At 47.2% G+C, this 22,178-nt stretch overlaps 2 protein-coding genes across 2 annotated transcripts in view; both read left to right on the top strand.

Annotated features, from left to right (window-relative positions):
• The first annotated feature begins 21 nt into the window (after positions 1-21).
• SCPEP1 (serine carboxypeptidase 1) lies at positions 22-9,106 on the top strand. The gene is made up of 13 exons (XM_088537384.1): positions 22-85; positions 265-404; positions 679-768; positions 1,075-1,230; positions 1,712-1,786; positions 1,923-1,995; positions 2,766-2,803; positions 3,018-3,146; positions 4,445-4,529; positions 5,346-5,459; positions 6,069-6,206; positions 7,394-7,557; positions 7,701-9,106. Exons 1-13 carry the CDS (start codon positions 22-24, stop codon positions 7,764-7,766), a joined length of 1,332 nt encoding a protein of 443 aa, XP_088393510.1. The 3' UTR covers positions 7,767-9,106.
• Positions 9,107-16,176: 7,070 nt separating this feature from the next.
• RAB11FIP4 (RAB11 family interacting protein 4) overlaps positions 16,177-22,178 on the top strand; it is a 79,269-nt gene continuing 73,267 nt past the window's right edge. The window contains exon 1 of the mRNA XM_088538079.1: positions 16,177-16,332. Within this exon, the coding sequence (XP_088394205.1) occupies positions 16,198-16,332 (135 nt within the window). The 5' untranslated portion in view covers positions 16,177-16,197. The remainder of the gene's footprint in view (positions 16,333-22,178) is intronic.

Here is a 22,178-nt window from a genome sequence, read left to right as displayed (position 1 = left end):
GCCGCCGCCGCCGCCGCCGCGATGGGGTCGCCGCGCGCCGCCGCGGGGCCGCTGCTGCTGCTGCTACTGCCGCTGCTGGCGGCCGGTAACGCGGGGAGGGGGCCCCGGGGACGGATCCCCACGCGGGGCCGGGGGGCGCTGGTTCTCGGGACGTGGCGTCCGCAGGGCCGGCGGCGGGGCGGGAGCCCGCGGGCCGAGCGGGGCCCGGGCGGCTGTCCCGGTTAGCGCCGCGGAGCCGCTCACGTCTCGTCCCGCCCGGGCCAGGCGCAGCCGTGGAGCCGCCGCGGGAGCTGTGGGGGTACGTGGAGGTGCGGCCCAAGGCGCACATGTTCTGGTGGCTCTACTACGGCGGCGGCCCCGGAGCCCCTACGGCCGCGGAGCTGCCGCTGCTGCTGTGGCTGCAGGTGAGGCCGCGCGGGGGGAACGATTCCGAACCGCTCCCGGGTAATGCGGCGATCCAGCTGCTGTCGCAAACGGGCCGTTGCTTCCCTCTTAAATCTCTGCTTCAGAAACGGCGTGCGCGCGTGTTGAGAGGAGGTGGAAACCAGCGTGTAATGCAAAAGACTTTTTAAATTTAAAATACCTCATTCTACTGCCTGCCTTTTATTATTCTCTTATTTCTCATATCCGTACAATGCTGCCTTCTTATCTAACTTCTCATTTTGTATTTCCCCATAGGGAGGCCCAGGATCTTCAGGCTGTGGATTTGGGAACTTTGAAGAGATTGGTCCATTGGACAAAGATCTGAAACCAAGAAATACAACCTGGGTACAGCAAGGAGTTTGTTTTTATTTCTATGTTTCTAATAGTATAGCTAGACATTTGCTGTAGCAATTTGACAAAATAATGAAAAAGTCATTATTAGTGTCTTTACATTCTAACAGACAAAAGTCTCAGCTGTACCGTTCTCTGGTGTTAGACATGCACCTCCATTTTCTGCAAGTTCTTTCACAGTCAGAGATTTAACCGTTCGATTAGACTCTTTTGCCATCAAAAGCAAAGTTTGTACCTGCGCCCTGCTGCTGTTGGTAGCTGAATTGAGGCTTCACGCAGACTTTCTCTCTGCTCGTACAGCTGCAGGCAGCCAGTGTCCTGTTTGTGGATAATCCTGTGGGAACTGGATTCAGTTATGTAGATGACTGCAGCTTGTTTGCCAAAAACCTTAGCACAGTAGTCTCCGATATGATGGTTTTTCTTGGAGAATTCTTCAAGTCACGGACAGAATTCCAGGTAAGTGATTTGAATTCCTGGTTAGTCTCATATTTTGCTTGTCTTTTAAGCAGATGCAAAAGGGGTTTGTGAAGCTCTAGAAAGACAGTTAACAGTCTTCTAGATCCGCAGTGTTTGCTGCAAGGTAGAACCTGGGTGGGGGACGACGCTGCAAATGTAACCAGTGCCTTCTATTTTGCACAATTCAGAAGTCATATCTTAAATTGATATTTTGGGTGGTAGAGGAGCAAAAGGGTGGATTATTGTGTCCTTTGCAGTTGGAGGAGCATGTAGGATCAGCAGTGGTTTTGCTGAAGCACATGCTTGAAAACTAACCCAGTAATTACATCAGGGAGTTACGGAAATCCTCTGTGCCAGTTAGAATCACAAAATACTCAGCATATCATACCGGGAGATAAAAGCCACAGCCCAGGAGCTGTGGGAGGTGGATGAGGGTATGTTGTGCCCCAGGCCTAGCAGATTTATTGTCTTCTCTCTCCAGACCGTCCCCTTCTACATATTTTCTGAATCTTATGGAGGTAAAATGGCTGCTGGCATCGCTTTAGCGTTGCACGAGGTAAGTAGCTGGAGGATGTAGTTCACTTTTCAGTTAAAAATATGGTGTTCTACAAGTACTGAAAGAGAACTAACTTCTAGTATCGTGAATATCTAAGTAAAAGCCGCTTTTTGTTTATTTTCTCTGATTCGCCAAGGCCGTTCAAAAGGGGAGCATAAAGTGCAATTTTGCTGGCGTTGCTCTTGGAGACTCATGGATTTCTCCTCTAGGTATGTTCAAAATCCCCAGACTGTTTTGTTTTTGTTTTGTTTAATCGCTTCATGTGTATCTCAGTGCCAGTCATGAATTAAATCTCTAGTGAGTCCAATAAATCACCAAAAAGAAATACTTAAACATTGCAAGCTGTGATAAAAAAATACGTACATTTAGAACACATCCAGATTGCAAAAGCTCCAAGAGCAAAGTCAGCAAGGACCATGCTTATGTTTGAAGTGGGGTGGTGGCGAAATGTTCCTGCAAATCTCTATGGCCTCTGAAGTATTTGATATGAGAGCACTTCTCTCAAAATGTGGCCACCAACCGTTGCAAGTGAAGTGTTTGTTTTCACAGGAAGGCCTTGTGCTGGGAACTGATGCGCTCCCCGGCCGGAGGAGATAGGGTGTGTGATGGGTGAAGGGCACCAAAACAAAGGATTCTCGGTGCTCCAGTGAGATTTGCAAGGGCTCTGGGGCAGGGGACAGCGTCAGGCTAACTCCTGCTTGTCTTAGAAGGATCAGCTGATCCTCGAGGCTTTATGAGTTATCTTTAAAAATGGTTTTTTTAACTTTATATACTGTTTTATAACTGTTTCTAACTGATTGATGCACAGGGAGTTAATGACATCATGGCTGTTTTATTGGTTCTCAGGGTTTGAAAAAAACTTGCTCATTGGGTAGTTCATCTTCATAAACTTTTGTCACAGTTGTTCTTGCTGCAGTAAAAGGAAAGGAAAACCATTCTGCAGAAATTTAGGTGTTTGAAATTTGTTGTGTTTCTCTAGATTCTGTGCTGTCTTGGGGACCCTACCTTTATAGCACTGTAAGTACCTTCTTAAGCTCTCCTATTTGCATTCATTGCTGTGGTTCTCTAGTCTTCACCTTAGAACTTCTACTGCCAAGGAGTATAAAAGGACGTTGATTTTTAAGATCACCTCCTAGCCAGAATACAAACTTTCATACGTGGAGATTGTTAGTGGGAAGTTAACATCGCTCTTGCATTACTGTTGAAACTGTCCTCTGTGTTTGCCTTCCAGTCTCTCCTTGATGATCAAGGTCTGGCAGAGGTGACTGCTGTTGCCAAAGAAGTAATGGTTGCAATAAACAAAAATCAATATGGACTGGCCACTGAGCTCTGGAGCAAGGCCGAAGGTGTCATTGAAGAGGTGAGATCGTCCTCAGTCAATGTTAGTAGGTAATTAGTGCTTGTAGAGGAACACAACTTCAGCTTACGCTTTGCTCTGAGCACTGGATGGGCTTGTGTCCCCTGTCTCCCTGCCTGCTCATCTTGGCCAGGCTGTGGTTTATGCCAAAGAGCTGTTTGTTTAGTGCACACCTCTGCCTGAGTAAAAGCTTCAACCTAAAGGAGGCATCTCTTCCTGAAAGTTGTATGTTCTGAGTGTTGAAATTGTAACCAGCAGGACATATGTTTCAGGTAACATAGATTTCCCTAGTATAATAGAAGCATAGAGCAGAAGGAAGCTCAAGTAATGTCCTGCTATTGTACATATCTTTTTACCAAGTCCCAGCTTAAGATTCAGTATACCTTTACTCTTACTGTTTCTATTGGAGGGTTGCTACAAAATCTTGCTCTTTCTCTGTTGTAGTACAAGCAAGACTCTGCTTCCCTAGAGCTATAAAACTGTTCTCACATCTTCTTCCTTTTTCTCATTCCCAACTTCCTTTTTGCTTTTATTTTTGCTTTGCATGTACTTGGTTTCACTTTTTACTGTTGACCTTTGGAAGCAACTCGTGGTTCCTGTTTTGCCTTCTCTTCAAGTCTGTTCATCTGCCTTTCCCAGCTGCAATACAACCATAAGGGTGCAGGCACTTGAGTTCCTCCAGCTGTTGCAAGTTGATTTCTGACCTCTGCATCGGAACATTAAAGATCCAGAAAGCTGCAGAGCTCCTCTAATGGCAAAACCGATGGCGGTCGTTCCTTGGGGTGCAGGCAGTCTGCTGTCCACGCCAGAGCTGCCAGCCCCCGAGTCCTGGACCTGTGCAGATGTCCCAGTTCCAACAGAGGGATGCCTGTTACCAGTCACCGCTCTTGAGGAAGTGTTTGGGTTGTTGTAGGTTGGGAGGATGTTGAGCAACAAGCTTTATCAGGCCAGATCTAGCACAACAGAGTATCTCAGAGCATCACCTGGCACCACGCGCTCCCTGTAATGAGTAGTGAGAATCTACAGCCATTTGCAGGGTGTAGAACTTCCTGTAGCTTCATACCTGTTTCACAGAAGCAAGAGTCACCTGTGACACTGCCGCCATGTGAAGAGTGAAGGCTGAGAAATTCCTTGCGCACTTCACAAAGCAAATATAGAACTAAGATTTTTCCATAAATATCTTCCTGAGATGTGGGCAGAGGCAGGTCGCAGGATCCTTACTCTTTTCATAAAGGAATCTGTTCCTCTGATCTGAGAAAGACTTTTATTACAGTGCTACTGAACATATCTTCTGCTTTCAGAACACAGACAATGTGAACTTTTATAACATCATGACTAAGGATGTTCCAGAAATGAAAGCAAATGAACAAGAAAATCTCCATCTCAGTAAGTTGTATTTAAGTACTTGAGTTAGAAAGCCCTGTGTTTGCACCTTGCACCTTCAGCTCTGATACAGCCTCAATTTAGCACATCCTTAAAATGGGGCCTTCAAATCTAAAGGATGTCGATACTCTCTTGAACAGAATTTGCTTGTGTTTGCATAAGCAGGGGTAAGTAGGAATGTGGAACAACCCTTCTGTAGATTATGCCTCCACCTCTACATCCTGTATGCAGTACTCTGGGGAAGTAATTAATATAATTGCTTCATAGTTTTTTGACTTCTAAGTTGCTTCCTTTTAATGTCTTTCATTTCTGTCTTCAAGTTAGGACACACGAATGTCTCAACCATGAAAGGAGTCTCGTTAGACTCTCTTGCTTTGTGATATTTATGTATCAACATGAAAATAAACAAAATATACTGTTTTTTTTAAATTTTTGTTCTGTTTCTCTTGGCTTCAACAGAGAAGGTGAACGGCAGAGTTTACTCCCCAAAACAAAAAACACTGCAGCTAAAAATTAGTCTGCTGAGAAGAAGAAATTATCTGTGCCAAGCAGCTATAGCGGAAGTTGATTTCCTGAAAAACACATTATTAGCCAAAGCTAGAAATGGATAGTTGGTCCCTTCCCATATTATCTTCTAACCTGAATAAGGGCTGACACTACTACTTTCCACAGTTTACATTATAAAATAAGCAAATCTTCCTCTGTGGCATTGCATTGCCATTAGAAAGAGTTTGCTGGATGTGACTAAAACTGGAAGTTACCTAGGCTTGATGATTATATTAAATGTGCCACTAATCAAATATTTTTCTTTCTTTTCAGTTAGACTTTATCAACGTCATGTCAAAAATACACACAAGAACAGCCTAAACGATTTGATGAATGGACCTATCAGAAAGAAGCTAAAAGTTATTCCAGACTGTGTGAAATGGGGAGGTACTTTCCTAAGTGCTGTATTGCTTTTGTGGTGTTGGGATCTGTAGGAAGATACTTTGGTGTCTAGTAAGCAGTCACATTAAATTGTCATTATGGCCCCAGGAGGAGGATGTGTTCTCAGAAATGAACATTTAACAGAGCAGGCCTGTAGGAGCAGACACAGTTCTGCTTCTCGCTGTAGTGTTTGTATCTCTTTTTAGCCCAGCAGCTAAAAAAGGGGAAGATGATGTTCCCCTGTGTTTCTGCAGCTGATTTTCTGTCTGTTGCTCAACTTCATTGAAAGAATTTGTGTCCGTTCTCTGCTGGAAATTAGGTATCATATAGTGCTGTGGTGTGTGGAGAAGGGTTAAGGGACTGGTGGAAGCAGCTCTGTGTATAATGGGAGCCAGAAGTGACAGTGAGATGTGAGTTGCACTGGGAGCATCGCTGGTTTCTGGCTCTCTAGTTCCTCACTCAGACCAATAAATTGGTGGCTGTTGCTCTGTGCTAGGGCTTGCTTTTATGGAGCTATAAACCAGGACCTTTAGCTGGTTGCTTGTGTCCTGCCTTAGGTATGACATTCTTTACCAGTTAATCTTTTTTTTTTTTTTTTGGCTCCTTTCTGGCTAGGACAGTCCAAACAAGTCTTCATGAACATGGCTGAGGACTTCATGAGACCCGTCATTGATATTGTTGATCAGCTTTTGGCGGCTAATGTCAATGTTACAGTCTATAATGGGCAGCTGGATCTCATTGTGGACACCATGGGTAAGGGGCTTTTGACTCAGGTTGAGAGCAGAACATGCAGTCTCCAGTAACACTTATACCAGGATCTCTTGTGCAAATCTGCTGTCCAACCACCAATGCTTAAATACTTGTGTTGTTGCTGAATAGCTCTTAATGTGTTATCTTTACATCCCTCTGAGAGAGACAGTTTCTTTACCTCCATTATAGAGCTGGGGAATGGATCTGCAACATCAGTAATTGCTTTGTTTCAGTGAAGCCCATAAGTAATTAGGTAACTAATAATTCCCCTAATTCTTCAGGACAGATAAATGTGTGTGTACATTCATTCATAAATGAAGAGAGAGAGAGAGATAAATGTGGAGATTGCCTTCTCTTCTCCTGCTCTGTCTTGAAATCCCTGTTCTCGGGAGCAAAGACCATGTTCTGCTATAGATTTGTGCAGAATACAGCTCGGCCTTCCCCGAGTGGCCCAAGCAGAAGCCAAGGCACCCAGGAGAGCAGCAGGAGCTGGTAATTAGCTGGGCAGGGTGCAGTTCAAGAGCAACCACGCCTGCTGCTCCGAGATTGCGCAGGGGCCTGCGGAACTGGGCCACTCTTGGGCTTTGTTTGTTCCTTGCTGCCTGAAAGGTGCAGACTTGATCAAATGGCACCTGAGGGCACCGCCGAGTACAGCTGGAACACCTTGTGCTGTGACACTGCTGTGCTCCTCTCCATTTGCCTTTTCTTATTATTTAATAACCTTCAGTTGCAGGCAGCACAAACATCTTTATATTGGGAAAGGCCTTATCCTTTGGATCTCTTCCCCCACTTATATATTCAAATGCCCTTCACAAACAACATAGCAATCAATAATTTAGGAAACAGTGTATTTAAGCTGTCAAAACAGATTAGCAGCTAGTGGTGCTCCAATTTATCATATTTTGCACTAAAACTGAGCTGCAGTTAATATGTAAATTGCTCTAATAGCTCAGAGCTAAAGATAACCTGTTTTTTTTCTCTTAGTGTCCTGGAATTGGTATTTTTTTCTGTCTTGACTGCCACTGTCTCTGGTAGGCACCTGAAAAGAGAACCTTTCCAGGCCCTTTGTGCTGAGTGACCGAACAAATAAAGCAATAGTGGCCCATGTAGCACATGGGTCTAATACAACTGACTTGGGACTCCCAAGTTGCTACTCAATATAAGTATCAAACATAATTCTGTTAACTTAGGCCAGGAAGCCTGGATCCGGAAACTGAAGTGGCCTAATCTGGAGAAGTTCAGCCAGCAAAGGTGGAAGCCTCTCTACGTGTCTCCAGAGTCCACCGAGACAGCAGCTTTCCACAAGGCCTATGAGAACTTTGCTTTCTTCTGGATTCTTAAGGCTGGGCACATGGTAAGTAGTAAGTTTCTTGGGGTAAAACTGTTACTGTTATCAGTAAGAAAGGCAGCTTAAGAAAACTGAAAATACATGTATTAGTTCTTCCTGTGTGCTTCTTCACAGCAGCTGTTTACCATGTGCTCTCATTTCTGTGCTAGGTACCATCTGATCAAGGAGAGATGGCGCTGAAAATGGTCAGGATGGTGACCCAACAGAAGCACTAGGGAAGGGGGGTGCAGCTCGTTGGCTTCTTGCTGAATGTCACTGATTCTGCAAAATGAGTGTCCAGAATGAATCAGGAGGAACAGTTGCTATTTGGACATGTATCCTCCCTGGTCTTGCTGATAGCGTGTGTGAGCATTTATGGAAAGGCCTATTTCCTCTTGAATGATTTGTTGATTTGTTGCTTTTGAATTTGAGAGCTGTGATTTGCTACCTTAGTATTTCTCATAATGACTCTTCCGGTGGAGTCTCCACTGTCATAAACAACTTGCTCTGAGAGCCTTTGCCCTTGTCTGGAAGGATTTTTGTATTTTTGAAAAATGCTGCCCTTGCCTGGGTGCTCTCTTGTCTAAAGCCTCTTGACTAGAGCTGATCAGCTTCCTGACAGAGTTGCTGTTTTTCCTGTTGGAGAGCAAGTCGGTTTCGTTAGGCCACAGGACATTCCTTCCTTCGTTCTCAGGCCTCTGCTTGAGTCATCTGGCTGGATCAGAAGCTGAAGACATGGAGCTGCCAGGATAGATGACCTGCCCTAGAGGATTTACAGTCAATCCTATCTCACTGAGGTGCCTGAGTTAGGATGCAAGTATTTCAGGTTTTCTGGGCTATGAAGAGAGATGAACCCTCCCTGGAGGAGGGTTTGACCTTTTTTATTTTGACCAACTATTTCTTCTTTTTGTTCTTCTTTAATGTCCAACAAACAAAAATTTGCCTTTAACCTTAACACCTAACAGCATATCCAGCAGGAACTCCTGCCTTCCCCTCTGCTGAAGCAGAAGCCCTGTAACACCCTCTTCTTGAGCAGAAGAGAGTCCTAGTGGATAAAAGCCTTTCACAAGTTTCTGAACTTATGAGTGGAAAGAAGAGTATTACTTAAGCAATAATAGCACCATTCTCCACGACAGTAGCCATATTTAAAAAGATATATAAGCTAAAACCAGTATCCTTATCCATATTTTTCCAGGCATGTTAATCCTGTGGAGATGTATAACTTTACAGCAATTTCTTTTTTAGTTGTATAGTGTCAAGAGAAGACTGAGTCAGGTATCGTTTGACCTCTGCTGTGGAGCACAAAATGACTGGTCTTTATCTGTGTCTGTAGGAGGCTCAACAGCTTGTTCCAGTTGTCACAATCATAAATAAGTAGCAAACCTTCCAATTTTTCCACCAACTGAAACTGTCACAAAGTGTTTAATAGCGTTGGCTTAGTAAGGACTGAGTCACAGTGCTGTGTAAACACATGCAATCACTCATCAGCTGGAGTATCAGTACCTAATAATTGCCTTCCCTTTTCTCTGCTTGAACTGTACTCACGTGAACTTTGGCAATGCAAATCCAGATTTTTTTTAAAGACAAAATTTTAAATAAATGCAATAGGTCTTGTTTAATTCCTCTGTCTTGGACATCATGTTGATTTTACCACCCAAAAATCTCTTCTCTTCTGCCTTGGCTTTGCAGTGCAGAGCCCCTGCCAACGGGAACAGATACAGCCACACTTAGGAGAGAGGAATGGTCCAGGATGGCGCTCTGCTGCGTGCCTGTGCGGCATGAGGAGCAACGCTGCGCTGAGGATGGAGCCTGTCTCGTTGTGCTCGCAGAATATGCTCCTCCACAGGACGAGGGGCACCCCGGAATGGCCGGGCTGCGTCAAAGCAGCACCTCTGTGTTCTTTCTGGTTGAATATTAGATGAACAAGAAGGAGAAAGGCTCTAAAAGTAGCGAAACATGAATTCATGGGAGAATTTGAAAATAAATCAACAAAGAGTTGGCCTGTGGGGACAGTGTCCATTTAAACGCAGATACCAAATAAGCAGCAGTTCTTTAAGGACAATTCCTTCCTTTCATTTCACCAAGGCTGTCTAGGTGGTGCTGCACGGCTCTAGATCAGCCCAAAGGTAGGTCACCTTTGTGTCTGGCAGATGCTGAGGAAATATGTTGCTTCGAAAGGAGTTTTGAGTCCTGCTGTGTAGCTCATTAGCAGTGACGTACTTTGTCCGTTTTGATTTCACGCAGCATGCTGTTTGCAGATAAGGGCTGTCACTTGGCAAATCTGTTGGACTAAATCATGCTAAATATTAATAAGATTTTTTACAGATGTTGGGAAAGCCAAAAATAAAACAGTCCGATATTTGTCTCTCTACAGCTGCAGGCTTTGATTACCTAGGTAGCCTGGGAGCCACTGGCTTACTTTGCTCACCATCAGTTGAGGATAATTTCCTAGAAACAAATCTAACTTCACTAAAAATCAATAATTCAGCACTGCCTGCATAAACAGTTTTGACTCTGTGTAGTTCTCTGCACAAATTTTCAAACCTGGAAAAGAAACCTAAAAGTCCCATAATAGGTGTCCTGTCTGTCTTTTTAGCCCTTGCTTTGCTGGATCTTGGGGGGTTCGATGGGAAAGGGTCGCTTGATGCAAACGCCGTCCCCTTCCACAGCCCCTGGTGCGCAGGGGACGTCGGTCCCCTGGTCTGGCTGTGGCAGCTGTGCCCATGCGATACAGCTTGAGGGACTGCGGGGGACAGGGGACACAGGAGGCAGGAGACGTGGCATGTTTGCCACCACAGGGGTGTCACGGGCACCCTTTCTACAGCTAATGCCCCTTGTTGGGCAGGGGAAGTTTTTACTCTGGGCACAGTGAATCACATGGGATGCTTCCAAAGGCAGCTCGGCACATAATGCTCATTGATTTCATGCCTGTGAAGTTCGGAGCTTAGTAGTAAGCAGATAGATGTATGTTGTGCAGTTTTTATTTTATTTTATTTTATTTTATTTTATTTTATTTTATTTTATTTTTTGAAGATTAAAGTTCTGAATGGGAAAGAATTAGAATAATTTGAGTAGCACATAGTTCGTGCTTGCAAAGTTTCTATGGTATTTTAAAACTGGTATTTTATTGTATGATAGATTTGATAGTTAATGAGCAATCTTAGCTCCTCTTGAGGACCGAATGTACTTTCTGGCCACTCCATGTTGGTCTTCTGTTTATTCTGTGGCTACAAAGGCTGTGGGAGGGTCAGGGTCTCCTGAGGCTAAAAGCAGCCGGATACCCCATGTCTCCCTATGGCTTTGCTGCTCAGTACCTCCAGCTTCCTCCTTGTACAGACTTGAACCCAAAGTGCCCCCTCAGCCTGGCTGGGCCTTGCAGATATAAAACTTGCTCATCCCAAACAGTCTCTTGGATGTGATTTAGGCAAAGGCAAGTGCAGGTTCACAGAGGAACTGAACAGAGTGTCTGTATCGCAGGCAGGCAATAGCGCTAGCATTGCTGACATGTTCCGGTGAAACATGCACATCCAGGAGCTCATTTATCTCCGCTCCCCTCATTTCCGTGTCATTTTCCATATCAAAATTCACAGGAAGACACCATGATGGCAATGTAGGTTTTAAAGTGCCATAAATCATAAGCATATTCATAACCAATATCAAGCATAAGAGACAGCTGGAATAATTCCCTGTGCAAGTTGCAGACAATAGATTGGATAATTCAACAATCGTTTTCTGAGGCAATTATAAAGACTGTTACGAGCAGCCTGACTGAGCTGCTTTTCTAAGAGCTTCTCTGCTCCTAAAATGTCATTTTCTGGATTGTTTCTGTGTAAGCGAGCCAGCTGCAGAGTCACTGAAACAGTCAAACTGTGCTCATTGCCATTAGCCCTAAAGCTAATTTGGCCCATCAATGGTTGTAGCAGTAACGACGTTGCACCTACACTCTCTTGCATAAATACTTTTGTGCTGTCCTTTATCTCCTGTTAATCAGCAGACTTGGACTCAGTTCATGCAGTCTGTTTTGAGACACAACAAGTAATCACTGTTTGGCTCTAGCATCACTATCATGTTCTGATTTTGTTGTTATGTCTCAGATCTCAATGCTAAATCCATCAGGACGTGGGAGTTGCTTTCCATGTGGTCAAATGTACTACAATCACAGATGGAACTTACATACTTAGTTGTCCAATCTACTTTGGAAAGGATGAAATAAGTGAAACTTTAGAGACTGGTCTTATTCAAAGCATCTTAGAGCAAGGCACAACTTGAACAGTTCACACAGTGTGTGAGTGCTATGGGTGGGTTACCTTGGGCAAAATACGCTGGCTGGTGTGCTCTGTAGTAGGTGACTTTCAACATATCAGCCTTGTGTTTTAATAAATCTTGTAACTGTGCAGACAAAAGCTTACAGAGTTCAACCTAACACGGTGGTGTTTCAGGTCGAGAGTCAGGGCTGAGCTCTGCTCATATTCTTTGCTTGTGAGAGCTAGGACAAATAGTTGTGTGTCTTTTGGGGGAATTTGAGAGAAAAAGAAAAGCTAATTGCAGCAAGAACTCTAGGCCTCACAACTGGATGTTTTCCTTTAGTCACTCCTAGCAGGCTTAATGACTTCAGGAGGTTGCCGATGCCATCGCACGTTCTAGCTGAAGCAGATAGACGTCTCCATGGGGTGGTGCAATTAGAGAGGAGCTGCTGGCTGCTGCCCTCTCTAGCGAAGGCAGCACGGAGCCTGGGGGGATAGAGCAAAGGCAGGTTTGGTCCCGGGGGCAGGGAGAAGCCTGGCTTTGTCCCGCGCTGCTCCTTCACCTCTGTTTTGCGGATGAATGTGGTACCAAGCGCAGTGGCCTCCCCTGCTCCCCCATGGCAGCTGTCCAGCGCCTGGGGACAGGAGTGCAGTGAAGTGGGTGACCGCTTGGTGGGGTAAGGAGACCTCCAAATACCACGGGAGCAGGTTGGCAACAGCTCCTACCTGCCCCTGCTATCCTGGAAATGCCTGGGCAGCGCTTGGAAAGGAAGCTTGGCTCTGTACGTTTACAGGGGAAATGGTTTGATGTGAACCAGAACTGAAGATTACTTTTTTTCAGTAACTTCATGGGAACAGAGATTTGGCCCCCCCAATAATGAGGCCACACAGTTGCAAAACACAGCTAAATTAGCTCGTCGTTTTAATCAGACCATATAATTCCCATTGCCATGTGTATTTGGACACACTCTTTTTTTTTCAAATGACATGTCCTCTACCTGTGCTTATTTTTTTCATTGGTGTCTCTGAAAGTCTCACGTGTTTTAGGAAGAGCCGTACGAGGCCTTGCTGTGTTTGCTGCGGTGAGGGCAGCGAGCTGCCCAGCCGAGCCCCGGCAGCCTTCGATCCTGCGACACTCACACACGTGCTTCAATTCCTAACCTGGGAAGAGCGCTGCTGGTATAAAACTGGGCAACTCACACATACCGTGGAAAACTCGGTCAGTACAGGACTGCGTCCTCGGGATAAGAAAATAGCCATAGAAGACTCCTGCTTGCTGAAACATTTCCCCCAAATTTGCTGTTTTTTTTTTTAAGTAAACTTAACTTATTAAAACAGAAAAAAAAAAAAGATTGGGAAAAATGGCAGTAAAATTCAGCATCTTTCTTCTGTGCCACAGCTATTTAAGTTGAGAAAACATCATCAGCTTTAAGAAATGGTTTAAATTTTCAGCCAGGACAGAAGTAGTAATAAGTTCTTGTTGCCTGTTACCTGTTAATCATGACACTTAAAATCAAAGAGAAGATTCAACTAATGCAAAGCTACAGTTATTACATTTGTTGACTGGAAACAAGACTTTATTAAAAATATATTAGTAATTACTATTATATATAGTATATATATTAAAAATAATTATTAGAAGACAAATATTCAGTGAGGGTGATACTATGTGTATTGGAAAGAGAATTCATGCTATGAATCTGTTCTGAGAGGCTGAGTCTCAAGATGCTGCTCGTGTGTGTTGGAAGGCAACCAGGATTGTAGATAAGGTCACGAGCCTTGGGGAATGCAGTCCTTATGTGCTGTTTCTGACACCAGATTACAATTTGCTAAATAACTGGAAGTGACTTTGATGGAAAAGGAGCTGATTGTAATGAAATCCTGCAAATGCCATCCTTGGCCTGTGGCTCGCTGCAGAATATTTCCTCTCAAACTACCCTGAACCGGCAAGTATGGCGGCACCACCACAAATCCTATTTCAAGTTCAGAAATAGGATTTGCAGCACGTAAAATATCTTCTCCGCGTAGTGTGCAATTGAAACGAGATTGTTGACCATCTCTGGTTCATTAAGCAGCAGTTTCAATACCCCAGTAAAGTAGCCCACGGGCACTAGTGACATCCCACAGCACCGGTGGGCACAGAGCGGCCGCCAGCGCCGCCCTTGCCGCGCTCGGCCTCGCGCTGCCGTCTCCAACGCTGCCCTAGCCGCGCTCGGCCTCGCGCGCTGCCGTCTCCAGCGCCGCCCCTGCCGTGCTCGGCCTCGCGTGCTGCCATCTCCAGCGCTGCCCTTGCTGTGCTCGGCCTCGCGCGCTGCTGTCTCCAGCGCCGCTGCCCGGCGAGCGGGGCCCGTGTTCGCTCGGGGTCCCTGGCACGTTTCGGGCATGCTCGGCCTTCAGATCCTGGAGCTCTAGTCACAGCAGCTCACGTTCCCCTTCTGCCATGCTCAGCACTGTCAAATCATCCCCCAGCTGTCAAATCTTTGCTCATAATACTCAGCTGTCTACGACGACAGCTTCTACAGCCTCTCCAGCTCTCTTATCAGCTTTATTCCAGAGCCCTCCGGCACTCAAGCTGTGTGTGGCAGTTCTCACATTTCTGTACTAGCTCCCCAAACTGTTGTATTTGTTCCTGGAGCTCTTTTTTCTTTTTTTTTTCCCTCTTTTTCTTACAAATAATGCAGGGGACAGATTGTAGTGCTGGTAGGTTTGGTCTAAACTTACATTGTCACTTACTTCTACTCACAGTTCAAGTTCTTCCTCCAGCAAAGACAGGTGCATGCATCAGATACAGGCATTTTTCCTCTGGTCATGACAAACAGAATAAGTTTGTTCCTTTTTGTCCTTTTTTTCTTCAGAATATCAGATGTGTTTCCCCATCTGGGACTGTATGGCCACTTATCTGAGTGCAGAAGGGCGAGTCAGTGCAATGGGACAATCTAAGACAATCTGAGTGAACAAGGACACATGCTCTGAAGCTTTGAAGAGTTTAAATTCCACTTTAGAGGAGCAGACTAACAGTAGCTGGTTCCATATAGTGATGCTTTCACAGCTCTGAGTGCCACCACAATATAAATCTTTGAGTATTTTTAATGGGAGCCACTGAGGGGTCTCCGAAGCTCAATTCCCATATAACCTGAAAATACGTTCACCTGTCCTGAGATAAAAGCTAAATGTTCCCACATCTGAGAATCCTGCTCTAACTCAACAACTTCACAGAGGTTTGCTGATCAAATACTTTGCTTCCTTTTGCTCTTTCAGATATCCTTCATCTTCACAAATTCTTTGCTTCCCAAGGGTCTGATCTGATGTCTGCACTTTCTGAGTTTCTTCCAGCCTGGAAAGACCCTCTCGTACATCAGTGAGGGAACAGGAGAGCTCTTCTGAGTTGGTTATGAAATTAAGGGAAGGTCGAGGTGGCTGGGGCTCTGGAACTAACTCTGTATTTCTGTGTCCAAGGGTGGGAATGTGAGCGCGCCCTGTCACTGCACTACGGATTGACAACCAGTGCGCGGCCTACCAGGCTCTTGGTACTGGACACTAGATTTGCACATAAAAGGGATAGGAAATGCGTATCCAAAGAAACACAATTTCCTGAGGAAAACACTACTCCTGATTCCTAGAAAAGGGAAGGATTTGAGTGTCTGGCTTTAACTGGGGGAATTTAAGGGATGCTAAAGATCAAATGGACTTCTCATTACCAGAAGCAAATGGACAGGCGCAGTGTTAGTGCAAAACCTGCTCCCTGGAGCCTTTCGCTGCCATTTTAGGTGGACGCCTTCACCGAGCAGCCACACCACACCCCTCACGTGCAACATCCCAGCACCCACACGCGTGCCCGGAGCTTGTCCTGCTCCCCCGTCACCTTCGGCTCTGCCCTTGTCCCCTCGGCCCGCGCCTGGGCAGGACGGTCCTTCCCAGGAGGGATGTGGTGTCACCCGTGTTGTGTTCGCGGCGCTGGGGAGGAGGAGCCGCTCGCGCAGGATGGGGACCAGGCCCCGGCGTCCCCTCGCTGCCGGCTCCATCCCTGCCCCATTCCCTTCTCTGCCCCTCGGGAACTACCAACAGGCCCTCGGTGCTGCCCAGCGTCCCGCCTCCCGCTGGCCGCCATGTCCCCTTCGAGCACCGTCCTCGCCAGGGACCCTCCTTCCCGCTGCCCACGCGGGTCCGTCACCCCCAACCCGTATCCCCTCGCTCCCCCTCATGTCCACACCCCACCCGTGTCCATCCCCTCCCACCCGTGTCCACCCCCCCGTGTCCGCCCCCCCGCGCCGCCTCTCCCCTCGCGGCGGCGCCCCCTGGCGGCCCCGCCCGCCGCTCTGCCCCATTGTTCTCCCCCCCCGCGCTGATGTCACGCACCCGCTGAGGCAGGCGGGGGCGATCATGGCCGCGGCCGCCGCCGCGCCGGCCCCGCGCTGACGCCGCCATGGAGCCGGGCAGCCTGCTGCGCTTCCTGCGGAGGCTCAAGGAGGTCTTCGACGTGTGCGACGAGGACGCGGACGGCTTCATCCGCGTGGAGCACTTCGTGGCGCTGGGGCTGCAGTTCGGCCAGGGCGAGGAGGTGAGCGGCGCCCCCCGGTCCTGGCGCCACCTGCCGCGGGGACGCGACGCGGAGCCGCTTCCCGTGGACCCGCTTCCCCTTCCCCTTCCCCAGTCGCTCCGGGGGCCCCGCAGGCGGCTCCGCCGGCCCCCAGGGCGGTCCCGACCCCCCTCAGGGCCCCGGGAGCCCCCCAAGGTGGCCTCGCTCCCCCTTTTCCCTCGCAATACTCCAGGTGCCCCAACCCTGCAGGGTCGCCCCAGGGCAGCCCTGATCCCCCATCAGGGCATCCTGGAGCTCCCCAAGCGGGTCCTGGCCCCCATCTTTCACCCAGGGATCCCCTGGAGCTCCCTAAATTGACCCTGGCACCATGTTTTTCTCAGAGCCCCCTGAATCCTCCCTTAGGGCTGCCCAGACACCCTTTCAATTAGGGTCCCCCAGGTGGCCCTGATTTCCCTCCCCTAAGGCAGCTTGGACCCACAGAGGTGGCCCCGACACCCCCTCTTTCCCTTGGGGCCCCCACGCTGCTCCAGCTCCCGTTCCCCCCTGCCCCTGAGGTTGCTTTTGGTGTTTCCTTGGGGTGTTTCCACCGTGGCCAAGGCCCGTTGTTTCCTGCGTCGCGGAGAACCGCGTCCTTAGCGGGACGGCGGGATGAGGGCGTCATCGGCAGCCGGGGGCCGCGTTCACCCCGGCACCGGTCCAGGCACGTAGCCGAACGCCCAGGCGGTCGGTGGGGAGCGAGGAGCCTGTCCAGCCGTCCGTGACACAGCGTAAATCCGCACCGGAGCCGCTGCCGGTCCCCGGCATCAGGGCGGATGAGAGCGGAGCTCCGGCCGATGTCCGTGGTGTGTGTTTGCTGTGAAGCAGTTCCCTTAAACGGTCCGAGAAGGGTTGTAGCTCTGACCGGGTGAAGCACTCGCTTTCCTGGGATATTGCACCTAACTGTTAGATGTGTCACAAAATGCCCCAGCAGCTGAGGGGTCTGGACAAGGGTGGGTGATCTGAGGATTAAAAGTTCAGACTCCTTACGGTGCAATAAAACAAATTATCATGGGGGGCTTGTAAAGAGACGGTTCATGAAAGGGTGCTGAGCAGGCAGCAGCACCAGGCTGAATTTGCAGTAATTGTTAGAGCAAATTACTCATTTTTGGCTTACCCCTGGTAATGAAACACAGCTTGTGAATGAAGTCAGAAAACCAGGAGGCAAAAGACTTATTGCTTGCAGATACTCGCAGGTCTGTTAAGCATTTTCTTAATGAGAAGCTAGAGTTACTTCCTTCAACCAGCAAGGAGGAGAAATGAGTAATAGCAGAAAGCTTTATTGATTTCTGTTTTTATTTGTCTCTTGGTAAGTTGTATAATTTTGCGTAAGCTCGCAGAGGGTATCTGCATCAGGATCGCTTTGTGCTCCTGCATTTTTGGAGGCAGATCAGTGCGTTTCTCTCACAGCCCTGGGGAGAGTTGGTGAAATTCCTTGGGCTGTTTTGCAGCAGGATGGCTTTGATGATCCCAGTAATGCTCTTTGGTCCTACAAGTCAGTACGGTTTTGAGAGGGGCAGGCTTTGGAAGATCTCTCCAAGGGTTCAGGTGGTGCTCTCCGAAGCTGAGAGGGAATTGGAGAGTACTGGAAATGGAATGGGGGAGAGGAGGCCACGCAGCCGCGGTAACGATGGCGCTAGAAGAGTTGGCTCTGTGATCCGGGGTAGGTTTCCAGGGTTCAGGAGGGCCTTGGCTAGCGGGCAGGTACCAGGCAATGCCCAGTGACTAGAAATTCATCCTTTTGTGTTTTCTTCAGTTCTAACTGACAGTGTCGCAACAAGGTGTTTTCATATTAGAACGTATTTTATTTCATTGAAAACCAACTGTATGTTAAAGCATGCAATGCTTTCTGGTCCTGATCCAGCTCAACTCCCTTTACCTTCAAGAGAAATCTTTTCTTTGGCATCAGTGCAAGATGATCGACCCTTATGTGCAGGTTTTTTGCCCCTTGTGTCTACATTGTTCACCTGCCTACAGGATAGATCTGTTTTGCAGCGTTGTGGCCTGAATAATTTTGATGCTCATTCGGAGTAGCCCCGGGTCACGTTTACGAAAGGAGAGGATATTTGTCAATGCACTCAAGCCCACAGTCTTTGACCTCTTGTCTATATTCCCGCAGCCAGAGCCATTCAGAGTTTAGTGTCCGCGAGTACCGACTTTGCTTGGGCTGTGTAGTGCATTTGTCCCCTTCTGGTTGTCCTTCCATTTCCTTTTCCTTCCTTTTTTTTTTTTTCTTTTTTTCTTTTTTCTTTTTTCTTTTTTTTGTTGTGTTTATGCACATATGTGGTCACTGTGATGAAATTTATCATTCCTGAAAGATTAGCAACTGTCTGAAAACTGCCCCAAGGCAAAATGTTGCAGCAGGGCAGCAGCTTTCTGTCTGAGCAAAACAACCGTCACCTGCAGATTCAAAAATAACAAAAATGAATATATCTGATTTTTTTTTTCTTCCTGCGGTGGTAGTGGGCTTTGGTTTCTGGTGCGATGACTGCTTAGCTCTTTTTCAGATCCATCACCACGGTTGTACCCTGTTGCTGTGTGCCTTTCTCCCGCACGCTGGAATCCTCTCGCACAGGATAGCGGTTGTCTCGGAGCAGCTGTTCAGGTCTGTTGCTTTAGCTGTGGAAACACTCCTAGCGAGTTTGCTTTTATGCTGTGGAATTTTGTTGTGTTTTTTACATCAGACCAGCTCTGCCTGCTGTCACTGAAGAGCCTGGGGTCGTGATCTTCTTGTCTGTTTGGGACTCGCAGAATCGGCTCACGGGGTTCCTGCTTTGGTACCCAGAGTCACAGCGGAGCGGCAGCTGTGAGCCCTGCTGGTCTGTAAGGGGTGGTTGTGGAGCTCGTCCTGTTTGTGAACACCTGGGTGTTCCCGAAGCGGCGTGGGTGGCGATCCCGCTCACCTGCCTGGCTGCAGGTGCTCATCTGGCATGCCTGGACCTTCCCATCTTGTCACGGACCAGCAGGCAAGCGCCTGGAGCCTGCAGCAGGGCTCCAGGATCAGCATCGGCCTTCCAAGGTGCCTCTTCACCTCTGCTCACAACAGGAGCTGCCACTCAAGACGTTTTTGGGCTGGCTCGGGCCCCTCTTTCCTCTTGCTGTCTGCTCTTTGTGGGGAAATGAGGAGGCCTGTTTCCTAAGGCCCCTTTCCTAAGTGACATGGCTGGGTGTCCTGTAGCTGAGGAAACGCTTCCCGTTGTGCTGGGAAATGCCCGGAGTCGCTCGCCATCTGGGAAGGTGGTTGCGCTTGCAGCCCACGAGTCTGGGAGCGCTGTGAGCGACATGCCCCGTGCTGACAGCGACTGTGTGAGCGTGTGTTTGTGGTGCGAGTTCGTGTCTCGTTATACCGGAGTCCGCTTAAACGCTACGTTCCATTTTCAGCAACGTGAAAATACACTAAACAGGTTGACTGCTGCTTTTTGAGAGCTGTAATCACCTTTTGGATGGCTACAGATCATACAGGTGCCTAGTCAGAGCTCTCTGTCATGGTAAGATGGACAAATCAGCTAGAGGCAGTTTCCCTCTCCCTGTGCCCATTGCTAATTATTCTTATGAGTGAAGACTCAAAGTCAACTTTGCTAATTTTGTAGAACAGAAGTTGCTGAAAATTAGTGCACACATTTTTTGTGAACAATCAAAGCTTTCTGGCTAAAGGAAGCTTTGGTTTTTAGTTGCTTCCGTTTGATGATTATCCACATCCCGGGCTGTAATGAAGGCACCATCCTTGGGCACTTTGAGTAGTACATGGGGGCTGCTGCGTTTAAGGACAGTCCTGACGACCGGGCTGCCTGCGCCCTGTTCTCAGCTGCTGCCCGGGGACAGGTGGTGGAGCTGGGCTCCGAGCACAGCCCTGCTTCCCTGCGAGGAGCAGAACAGTGTGAATTCACAGGGCAGCAGCATGGAGGCTCTGCCCACGTCTGGGTGAACGTCACCTTCCCCCAGCCGCAGCGCCGGGTTCAGAGGGGCTCCCGGAGCTGAAGGGTGCACGCTGGCAGAGTTCATTGCCTCTTGCTGATGTGCGATACACCCTGGCCTTACGGAAAAGGCTGTGGCACTGCGAGGTTAGAGGAGCAGTATTTGGCCATATCAAATGATATCCTATCCTCAGGATGGAGGCAGAAAAGAGTTATGGCTTATCTTTTCTCTCTCCTTTTCCTGGAAATAATTGGTGTAGAACAAATAAAATACTTGCCTAGATGTAATGAAGCTACAAAGAGCATTGCTATATGACAGAGTGCTCTGGGAAACAGCAAGGCTGCTGCACATTTATACTCTTTAAAACCAATTTGCTAATGACCCACTTATTTCATATCACTTAGAATGATTTGGGAAAATTGCAGTTCTGAAATGGTACGGTGGGGTGCTTTGGCGATTGTGGATTAGTCAAGGTACGGTTGCTGTAGCCATCCTAATTCAGTGCAAACTAGCAGTGCAGTATGTTTAAAATAGCCTGTTGGTATATCCTGAAATGAAGCAGATATTTCCAAACACCTGACATAAAGCAAGCTTATTACTGTTAATCAAACATTTGCTGTGGCACTGTGAAATGAGGAGCGAAGCTGCAGGTTTGTTATGCAAGAGGCTTGCATCTCCATGGTAAGAGTTCTGGGATGGGTTATGGGTATGGTTAGGAGTTGAGTTTGGGATACGAGCTAGTGATCCGTAGCGAGCTGCTCTTAAGGGCTAAAGGAAAGACAAAACAATTTTAATATCAATTCTTGGTGTTTGTGTTTAAATAACCTGTGTTTTTGAACTGCTTCAGAGTTTGCTTTTAGTATGGTCTTGTGTTGTCTTACAATTAAACGCAAAAATAAAGGAAAAAAGTTAGTACATGGATCGAGCATAGAAGACAGTACTGTATCTGTTCCGTACAGCGTTGAAGGTGATTAGTGAAGTTAAAGCGTTTGGCTGCCTAGCGGGACTGGTTATCTTCTATGTAAATTTTTCTCCTTTATTTTTTTTTTCCCCCATGCCTGATTCTCCATGCTGTTAAGTTGTAAAATCGCTATTCTTTGGCTGTGACATGCCTGCATGTTCTCCAGAAATTTGCTCCTGCAAATCCTGGGGAGGATTTCAGATTTCTAGCACATACTGATTTTCCTCCTTTAATATGATTAAGCTCGGAAGTGAGTTGTGCAAAACTGCTGCAAGGAAGGGTAAATCTTGGAAGCAGGAGACAAGCCAGAGTATTTTTGGAGATGGTCCCTGATATAATTACTCCTGGTTTCTAAATCGCATTGCTACCATGAGTTTAGCACAATTCACTGGTATTATGCAACAGCACTTTTATAGCAACAAAGTGGATACAAAATCAATTGCCTTATAATGTTTAGATAAATAAACAGGATTTTGTTATTCTCTGTGCAATTGGCAATATTGTTTCTCATTAATTTTATCTCCTCCTAATGCTAAGCATTCACAAGCATTTAATAATCCTGGGTTTTTACTTTAAGTCAACCAAACTAAATCAGACTGTCTGCTTGAGAGCTAGGAAGGAATTTTAACCATTCTGAAAATGCACGGTGCTTTGGGAGGCGTGTGCGATCTCAGACCTAGATGCTGAATAAACACCCCTCGGTGCACTGAAAACAGTTAACTCGGAGCAGGGTGTGATTAAGAAGATGAAAGATAACGGGAAGCGTCAGGCACAGTCACTAGCACAGTGACATATGGTTTTACAGCAGCAATGTGAGTGTAAACAAAGCACCATGTAATTCATCTTAGTTCCTCTCTACTTAAGATATAATTAAAGGGCCTTACTTGGAGAGAATGCAGGTATTTCCATGCAACTATAAATGTTATTCTTGTGTTTGGAGTGCAGTTAAAGCCAA

This window comes from Tinamus guttatus, unplaced genomic scaffold (genome assembly GCF_059628265.1).
Source record: "Tinamus guttatus ecotype Peru unplaced genomic scaffold, ASM5962826v1 Tinamus_guttatus_pri_ptg000045l, whole genome shotgun sequence".
Lineage (NCBI taxonomy): Eukaryota > Metazoa > Chordata > Aves > Tinamiformes > Tinamidae > Tinamus > Tinamus guttatus.
The sequence above is the reverse complement of the archived record's forward strand: the minus strand, read 5'-3'. Positions and strand labels throughout refer to the sequence as shown.

What these genes read in the sequence shown, in the direction of transcription:
- SCPEP1 (XM_088537384.1), top strand. Translation starts at nt 22, where the DNA reads ATGGGGTCGCCGCGCGCCGCCGCGGGGCCGCTGCTGCTGCTGCTACTG. An exon ending in CCGAAGGTGTCATTGAAGAG is followed by an intron (nt 3,147 to 4,444) that starts GTGAGATCGTCC and finishes TTCTGCTTTCAG; the next exon opens with AACACAGACAATGTGAACTT. An exon ending in TTCTTAAGGCTGGGCACATG is followed by an intron (nt 7,558 to 7,700) that starts GTAAGTAGTAAG and finishes TTTCTGTGCTAG; the next exon opens with GTACCATCTGATCAAGGAGA.